We start from the raw sequence: 9,870 nt of genomic DNA on the forward strand, positions 1-9,870 counted from the left end.
AACATCATTCAATGCTGATATTTTATAAAGGTGCAGAAAATGGAAGCAGCAGCTTAAATGCGAGATGTGGGTTGTTGTTTTTTGCCACATTCTTAACAAAAGAGAAACTATAGTGGTACCTCGGCGAGCGACCGCAATCCGTTCCGTGGAGGCGGTCACTCGCCGAAGGCATGTTTCTGCGCATGCGTGAAGCGCCTGTGCGCAGATCGCTTCTGCGCATCCAAAGCCGCGGAACCCGGATGTAAACACTTCCGGGTCCGCGGCGGTCGCTCGCTGAGGTAGGTGTAAACCGAGGTTTGACTGTACTGCATTCAGAAACCTGTTAATGGACCAATTCACTATGACAGAAAGCTGACCAAAAAGAGAAATCCCATTATCACTGGGCCTTATCCCCCTTGCACCATATGTTCTGACAGTATCCATGTCCTATTCCTATTTCCTATTGGGATCACATACACCCTTTAAAGTGTACAAAGATATAGAGCAAAATCCAGTATTATTCATAGTTTTATTAGATGTCCACTGATTTCAATGGGTCTCTTCACTCATGGTTCATTTCAAAATGCCTCGTTAAACATTAGAAAATAGATTTTACTGATATCACATTTTTAAAAAAGAATTGGCACTGGGTACTTTCCCATTCATTATAATAGGATCCCTTAGTAAGTAAAATGCAATTTAAAAAAAACAAACTAAAGGGGATGAGGAAAGAGATGAAAAACCACAATACAACTGACCAATGCTAATAAGTATGTACATGGAATATGAAGCGGTTCAGCCTTTACAAGTATTTCTAATAACTGCTACGATTTACAGCAACCCCAATGATTTGTTGGGTGGGAGGGTTAAAAACTGAGTTTTGTATCCAATGTTAGTCATACGGTACACAGAGCCATTTAAATTAATGGATATCTTAGGTCAGTTCATGTCAATGAATCTACACTCAGCAAAACTGGTTACAACCACAGTCCAGTATTTTGCAGACCACAGAAGCTAACAATACTTGCATGTATGTCTTTAAAAGCTATATGCAGAACAGATAACTGTTGAAAAACTCTAATTCAAAGAGTAGATGTTTTATTACAATGTGGTTAGATAACATAAAAGCTGGATGCTTATTATTACCTCTTGGAACAAAGCCACTATATTACCAGGTGCTCTGGTATGTTACTCTATGATTAGCAAAACATATCTCAGACTAGGACATAAGGATTAATCGTTCACCAGTGACCATCTAGGTACCATGCAAATATTTTGTGTAATGCTAGATGTGCTTCAACCTTCCTTTTAACATTCTGGGTTTGCTTGAAATGCCAAACACAACAGGTCATAACATCCTGTACAATCAGAAGATCAATTACAGCAGCAGAAAAATCCAAGGATAAAAAAAGATATTGGGCACAACACCAAATAGGCATGGTTTCCAAAATTTCAAGGAAGCTCTTTATCAAACAAAATATTTAATATTAATGAAACTTGATTGGAAAGCTTACAGTAGCTGGATTGGTGAGGAAGCTTTTCATTCACAAAATGTGCTCAATAAATGTGCTCAAAAACATGTTACCTTCTGGGACTTTTTGGAATGTGTTTTCTGTTTAAAAATGAATGTTGTGCGTGCTCAAAGACTTTAAAGATACTGTACAGGCTGTACCGTTCACATAAGTTATTCTTTAGAACTTAATGGGCATCCTAGCCCTAAGTGTGTGTTACCACTATCATGCTTTTAGAAAGCAAGAGCTATTTTCCTGATTCCTTGTGTTATGATTTCCACTTTTTGTCCACAAAGTCTGGGACTCTGTGTGGAGTTTCTTTTCAAAGGAAAAAGTACAAAGCATATTCACAATTCCTTTATTTTATGTCCCAAGCATATTCACAATTCCTTTATTTTATGAATGAAATACTCTCTCACCAGTGCAGTTACTGTGTAAATATAGTTATCTATCTATTTAATAGGAGAGACTATATTTTATAACTTATCTGTGAGGGGGGAAACTGTGGATACAGCTACAGAGCAATAGGTACCTGGCAACAAGGTCCATGCATGTGTGACTCCTGTAGAACTTGAAAGTAACCACTATCAAATGACCCCATGGTGCACTAAAAGATCGACTGCCACTTACGAGAACACTGTTGTGTAATACTGTATTTGATTATGGCCAAAGAATCAGTGGTCAAGTACCTGGTCAGTTTGACAATATTTGATCAGACAACTGACTGACTCCTCAAACCTAGCACCAGAATGCCTTTAACGCCTCAAAATATAGAATAAAAAAGTTTACTAGTAGAGACCAAAATTCTCTCCCCTAACACCATCTAAGGGCAGTGCAAGAATATCACAAAGTCCAAAAAGAGTCAGTGAACAGTGTCGGCCTAGGGACTGGGAATCAGGGATAAAATTCCAACTCGGCCATGAAATTCACTGGCTGACCTTGGGCCTGTCACTATCTCTCAGCCTAAGTTGAGCTCACAGGGTTGTTGTAAGGATAAATGAACAGAGCCACACATGCCGCCTTGAGCTCCGTGGAATAAAGGCAGGATATAAATATAATAATCATTATGACAATGCTGATGGTGTAGTACTGTATCAGAGCCTCTATAATACTGTATCAGAGCCTCTGATGATGTAGTATCAGAGCCTCTATGTACTGTACTACGTATACACTACCTTAGAATCATTTTTTACTCTAGTTTACCATGCTGGGGAGCAGGCACCAGTGCAGGTTTAACATCATTCAAGTTTGTCCAGAAACTCATGCTGCCTTTACTACAGGTTGGTAGCCTAACATTCTGCAACAGGACTGCTGTTATAGCCTAAGGCTAGTGTTTTCAAAAGTTTCTGGAGACTTTAATTAAATTTCTTCATTTTTGTAAATGTTTATACAGTATACTGCTTTTCATCATATCAGATTTCAGGGTAGCGAAACTTCAGAAGATTGGAATTTTTCTATAATAATATCAGTCACTACTGACATGCTCCTGAAATTCAACTGCATGGAAGTGGTTCCACATTCAAAGGCTCTACTCTGCAATCAACCTGATATTGGAAGACTCCCCTCAAATCTGAAAACAACTGATTTGGGTGCATATTACACAAACATTCCACTGCTAACCAAAAAGACAAAAACTAAAGCAAAAAAGTTTACCCCACACATGTGTATGCTTAATTGTGTTTTGTCTGCTCTCTTGCAGCACAGGAATAACAGAAAAGGCACTCATCTGCTGCTGCATAGTGGAATTATCACTTGGATCTTAAAAAATGGACTTGCATTTTTACTCCTGAATCAGTATTAGGGATTTCCTGACTAAATGTGTTAAAGTAGTGTTTTGTTACCAAAGTACTGTACTTGTGTTTGTTAACAGAGTTCTGCACAGGACATTTACAGATATCTCTTTCACTTCAAATAATTTTTGGCCCTATTTCTACCATCCCCATTTAGATGCATGGGTTTTCAATAAGCTCATGGAAATTAGGTACAGTATGTGGATGTACATATCTGTGTGCAAGACGCATCGACTCCAAGAAGTATGATTAGCATAGACTACAGAGCAGGGATTTAGATTCAGGTAGGTAGCCGTGTTGGTCTCTAAGGTGCTACTGGACAATTATTTTTATATATTTCAAGAGCAGGGATGAGGAACCTGTGGCGCTACAAATGTTATCAGACTGTAATTCCCATCAACCTCTGCTAGCATGGTCAATGGTCAAAAACGGTGGGAGCTGGAATCCAGCAACATCTGGAAGGCCGCTTGTTCTGCACTGCTAGTCCAGAGCAAAAAAATGTACACATTCGTATACTGTACATAAATGTATGCAATGGTTTCCATATCTATCTTAAATCTCCCTATTCATGAGTCTAACAAAACAAGTTCTATCTAGTCCGCAAATATAAAAGTGCATAAAGAGCAAAGGCAACTTCCCAAGAAGAAAAAGCCCTCCAAGATCGACTAAAGAAAAGCAGGGTGGGCATTGGGCGGGGAGGAAGGAGATGAGGGAGGTAAACGAGGGAATAGGCTGGATATTGAGGCTTCAGAAACGTATTGACCAACCGTTCATATCAGAATGAAAGGGACGATTCGTCCTCAAAGCTATTAATGGAGGAAGGGACGGTTATTAATATTACTTGAGAACTAAACCTAGGGTGCATGTGGGATGAATTAATTTAAAAGGTGTGGGGAGGCCCAGGCGCCTCAAGGCCCTTCGCTTCCTCCTTTCTGTCGGCGGGCTATGGTTTCGCGGCAGCGGGAGACAAAAAGGAAAAGCCACCAGAAGAACGACGGCTTCGGGGGCGGTGAGGAGGAATAAAGAGGCAGATAGAATGGACAAAAAAGGGGGTGCAGCGCGTGAGGAGGAAGAATCCTCCCTGCGTTCGCCCCCTCCCCTCGCGTTTCTGCCTCGCGCTGGAAAGCAGCCGCGCGCCGCCGCCATTTTCTCCGCCTCGGCTCTACACACGGGGAGGGGAAGAGAAAGGGCCGGCCTGGCTCGCGTCAGGCGGGGGTCCGGGGACAGAGGACACTGGCGACCCCCTACGCCGTCCTCCCTCCAGCCGCCGCCTCTTCCCCGTCCCTCCCGCCGCCGTTGCTTTCCACCCCGGCCTTAGCACTTACGCGGAAGAATCCCGCGTCCATCTTGACTCCTCCTGCCTGGCCGCAGAGAGCGCTGCTCCGTCTCCCGACATGCACCGCGCGACAGAAGCGCGAGAGCCCGTCCTTCGCCGCTTAACCCCCTCTCGCCCCCACCTTCCTCCTCTGGCTTAGTGAATCATGCTCCTTGCCGTCGCCGATCTCGTCACTTCGCGCGGGAATCAGGGGAAGGAAAGCGGTGGGTTGGCGGAGTCCCGTGACGCCTTTAGGGGAAAAAGAGGCGGGCCCGGGGGCGGGGAAAGCGAGGGAGAAAGAGAGAGACGGGCAGCTCAGCCAACGATCACCTCTCGTTCTAAACCGGCATACCCAATCGCCGGGAGGGGAGAGGGTGGCGTCGTTGCAGTTCAGCCATTCAAGCGCTTCTGATGGAGGGGGCGGGGGAAGGTTGCAGTGGTCAGAAGAGTGCGCTGCGGAGCGTCGTGGCTCCTGCGTGTTTGCAGCCACGTTTTGCAGGAGGCTGCGGCCTTGTGCTCGTTTAGCATGAATAGGCGGGTGTCCGTGGTGTGCACACGTCTTGCTTGAGCTAGGGTTGCCCAGTGTAGCCCTCGCGCACCGTTTAATTTCACATGGCTCTCACTTCCATACATCACTACTGGAAAAACCATAGCTTTAACTATACTTCTGTTGGTCTGAGTCGAAAACAAAAAAAATTCCTTCAGTAGCACCTTAAAGACCAACTAAGTTTTTATTTTGGTATGAGCTTTCGTATGCACACGAAAGCTCATACCAAAATAAAAACTTAGTTGGTCTTTAAGGTGCTACTGAAGGAATTTTTTTAACTATACTGACAGTAAAGGTAAAGGGACCCCTGACCATTAGGTCCAGTCGTGACCGACTCTGGGGTTGCGCGCTCATCTCGCATTATTGGCCAAGGGAGCCGGCGTATAGCTTCCAGGTCATGTGGCCAGCATGACAAAGCCGCTTCTGGTGAACCAGAGCAGCACAATGGAAACGCCGTTTACCTTCCCGCTGTAGCGGTTCCTATTTATCTACTTGCATTTTGACGTGCTTTCGAACTGCTAGGTTGGCAGGAGCTGGGACCAAGCAACGGGAGCTCACCCCGTCACAGGGATTCGAACCACCGACCTTCTGATTGGCAAGCCCTAGGCTCAGTGGTTTAACCACAGCGCCACCTGGGTACTGACAGTACCCTGCCTCAACTCTTGGCATAGTAAAATAAAAAAATTCCTTCAGTAGCACCTTAAAGACCAACTAAGTTTATATTTTGGTATGAGCTTTCGTGTGCATCTGAAGAAGTGTGCATGCACACGAAAGCTCATACCAAAATATAAACTTAGTTGGTCTTTAAGGTGCTACTGAAGGAATTTTTTTTTTTTGCTTCGACTCAGACCAACACGGCTACCTACCTGTAATCTTGGCATAGTGTTTCTTAAGGGTGATGTTTGTTCACAGGCGGAAATGCGCGTCTTTGATTGAGAAGAGGACATAACTTCTATGCTTTCAAAATAAGTTGTTTAAAACTTTTCAATATTGTGTTTCCATGTCGTGTCCTGCCTTAAGGGTGAAGGGAGCGAGGAGCCTTTTTTTTCAGGTCAAGGGCCATATTCCCTTCTAGGAAGGAGACCTTCCATGGGCCAGTGTAGAGCTGCGAGGGGGTTGTTATAAGAATTTTGAGGTCACACATATATAATAAATGTTCATAAATGTACCACGCAAACAGTACAGGAAGACAGGCCTGAAAACCATTTTGACTCTCCCAAACTGACCAGAATTAAAGTGATATCCATCTTGTTGTAGGAGTTTCCCTCACCCCACTGAATCACACACACACATTTCCACATGACTAGCAACTTTGGAGCCATAATCCTGTCAGCCCACCCCCATCAATGGTGCCAGACTGCTAGCCATCTCATTCACAATGGAAGACTCCTCCAAACAAAATACAGTGATCAACTCTTACGAAAATGTTAATTTCTCTTTGTGTTTAGGAATTCACACCTGGGAGGGGTGAGAGGAGAGGTGTCAAAAGTGCTCAGATTTCTACCTTGAACCCTCCTTTTTGTGAGGTATTGATTACATAGCTGTGATGTAGGAACAGGGGTGTACCCAGGATTAAAATAAGGGGGCAAGGGGCGGGGCCAAGGCACGGGAGGGCAACATACACCCTGTGAGGTGGGTGGGGCTGAGAGACTTCAGAGAAGTGTGACTAGCCCAAGGTCACCCAGCAGCTGCATGTGGAGGAGCGGAGACGCGAACCCGGTTCCCCAGATTACGAGTCTACCGCTCTTAACCACTACACCACACTGGCTCTCACTGGGTCCCCGATTAGCGGCAAGGAGGCTGGGAGCCGGTGCCCCGATGGTCCACCGTGCTCCTCCGCTGGGGCGCATTGCCGGGCGAACGGGAAGGAGGAGACGACGAAGACTGGTGCAGGGCGCGCCTCTTTCAGGTCCAGCTGAATGGGGAGACTCTGCTTCTACCCCTCCAGCCTCAGCATCCTCATCATGCAGAGGACTGAGGGGGGTATCCTAAGGGTTTGGAAGGGATCCAGAGAGGGTGGGGGGTGTCCAGGAGCCTCTCCTGTAGGTTGGGCTCCTCCCGCCCTGTGGGGGCTACTAAAGAGGGTGGGGAGGAGTGACACGAGGTTTGGGGCAAGGTGGGGGGGGGGGAAGAGCAGATGAAATAAGCCGGAGCTGGAGCCGCAGGAAGGAGGGTGAGGAGGGATGCTCCTCCTCGCCGCTGCCTCTGCCGGACGGGAGAAGCGAGCAAAAAAGCTGGGCACTCCGAGCACCTCACAGCTGGATCCCTCACTCCAACTTCAAGCCAGAGCTTTGCCCCGGAGCCGCAGTGCCAGCCAATCTGGAGCCCCCTTCAGACCCTCCTCATTGGCCGCGGGAGGCAGCCATTGCCTCGCAATCGGCCACTGCCCTGGGGTATTCCCCAGGGTGCCCCCCCCACGAAAAAGCAACCTCCTGCATAGATGCCCCTGCGGACGCGCAGGCAGCGCGCTCGCGCCCTCCCGGGTCAAGCATGCCGGCGGGGCTGGTGTGCAGAGGCAGAGGCGGAGCATAGAGAGACGGAGTTCAGCATTCCCCCGTGCCGCCCTGTGCCCTCCGGCTTCCCGTCGCACACTCTGGTTCCCCACCGTGCTTGGTCTTGCCGGAGGGCACGATGGGGAGCTGGAGGGAGGGCGCGGCGCAGTGGGCGGGAACGCCAAACTCGCGCTCCGCCGGGCTGTGCTCCGCCTCTACACACCAGCGCCGCCGGCAGCGCCAGCCCTGCTTCTAGGGGGGTCTACGCCTATGTTTAGGAATGATGTATTGGGGGTGTTTCTTGGTGATGGGAAAACTGATAAAAGTGGAGGTTCTCTTTGTTCTGGGTTCCTTCCTTGTTCTCCTGCATGAGGGGAAGGACCCTGTTGCAACAGCAAAAATAAAGGCTTTGCTTCTCAAACTTCTCTGGTTGGCCTCTGTTATATTCTCCAACCGATGGAGAACCCAATAAGGGCTCTTGTGTACCCTATAAGGGAATAAGGCCAGATTTTTGCTTATATCAGGGTGAACTACAGTTTTCAGGGTTCTGTGGCGGAAGCCCGGACTGTTAAGCATGGTATAAATGTGCTTTAAACATATTGTTAAAAGGTTTGCCCCCTCCCAACCCTATGAATCAATAAATGGGATGTTTATTATTTGATTATTTGGGATATGAAGGGAAAACACAAGCTCCTGGGCTAGCCTATGCAAAACGACCTGGCCAGGTTAGGGCCTTAAGAAATAATACAGGGCCATTGGCTGCCCTGCCCTCCCCACCCCACCCTGAGGTGTGAACAGAGACAGGAGATTTGGGAAACAATGGTAGAGGTTGGGGTCATTGTGTAGGAGGAAAATGTGCCTGTTTACTTGAAGCTAGGAGATAGCTGAAAAAATCTATCTTGGCTGGCTGGCTGGCTGAAGGCAGACGGGGGAGATGCCTTAAATGCCAGTGCTGCACGGCTTTAGGGAACAAGACCCTCATGAAATGACCATGCTGTAAGATCTGAATTCAAGTGTTAATATGTGAATAAATCATATTTATTAAATGTATGACAGCCTCGGTTGCATCTTCAGTTCTGTGAAGGAGCACAGACCCTGGTTGAGAGCCAAGACCCCTGGAATGCCATGCATGGCTTGGTAGGGATTGAAGTGGCCTGTAGCAGTATGATCACTGGGCTACATGGAGGTATGAATAATAAATGAAACACTGATTTGTAAATTGCCACAAGAGGGAGCTGTATAGTTGAGTGTACTGTATGTTTAACTGGGGGTGGGGGAGCAGTGCCTACCAGCCAGCTGATGGGAGTTGCAGTCCAAAACATCTGGAGGGTGCCAGGGCGGTGACAACTGCTCTACACTTAGCCAGATACCCCTAGAATCTTGGTGCTTTTGCAAGGAATATCCAGTTGGAAAGGTGAAGGGTGGTGTCAGTTTCAGAAGTTGTGCACGAGAGAGATTGCGCACTTCCCTCTTTGGGTATTGCCAGTGGTCTGGCGATTTCATATGTCAGCAATAAAACCTTGAATGAGGTTTAGGCTAACAAGCAGCAAGCGCAAGTTCTTTCAGCACAAATACAACATGCACATAGCCGGGGGGTCCCTTGTTCTGCAAAGCTTCTGAAACAAGTGCAAGGGCAGCCCATATTGCACTAGGCTAACCATGAGGCTACCAGTACATGAGCTGAACAGAGGCTCTTTCTCAGGGCTTCGCTTGAGCCTTAAGAAACTCAGGTCATAGTCCCATAACTATGCATAAAGTGGGCATATGATAATTCTTATGTATAGGATACAAATCTATGCCAGTTTTTAAGGGAAACCTGCCCTGTAAGCAAAGCAAACATTTTTAAAGAGAAGGTAAAGGGCAGGAGATGCAGGGCTTCAGCCACCCACTAAGAATGAAGTGTGGCAGATGGCTACCTGGAGAAGAGCCTTCTTAGAAGTTTCACCCCATTTTTGAAATGTTCTCCCCAAGGAGGCCCCTCTGATGCTTTGGTGCTATTCCCTTTAAAATAAAAAATAAATAACTTTCTAATTGCTGGATCAACCCTGATGGTTTTACACTGTTGTTTTAGAGTTGTGCTTTCATTCTTCTCTTGCCTTTTGATTATTTGCAAACCCCAATGGGAACTTTATTCAAAGCACAAGATAGACATCTTTATAACAGGGCAGGTACCTCAGATGTTGTTGGCTGTTTCCAGCCCAGCCAGTGGGTCTGGAGTGATAGACGTTGTAGCCTG

General features: G+C 46.8%; 1 protein-coding gene across 5 annotated transcripts in view; it reads right to left on the reverse strand.

The window, feature by feature from the left end:
• The window catches only part of SRRM1 (serine and arginine repetitive matrix 1), a 27,712-nt gene extending 22,863 nt beyond the window's left edge, over positions 1-4,849 (reverse strand). For 3 of the 5 annotated variants that reach the window (XM_035118184.2, XM_035118185.2, XM_035118186.2), the window contains exon 1: positions 4,606-4,849. In XM_035118184.2, coding sequence (XP_034974075.1) covers positions 4,606-4,626 — 21 coding nt within the window. In that variant the 5' untranslated portion in view covers positions 4,627-4,849. The remainder of the gene's footprint in view (positions 1-4,605) is intronic. The other 2 variants (XM_035118182.2, XM_035118183.2) reach the window with 2 other exon arrangements.
• Positions 4,850-9,870: the final 5,021 nt, after the last annotated feature.

The sequence above is a fragment of the Zootoca vivipara genome, chromosome 6 (genome assembly GCF_963506605.1).
Source record: "Zootoca vivipara chromosome 6, rZooViv1.1, whole genome shotgun sequence".
Classification (NCBI taxonomy): Eukaryota; Metazoa; Chordata; class Lepidosauria; order Squamata; family Lacertidae; genus Zootoca; species Zootoca vivipara.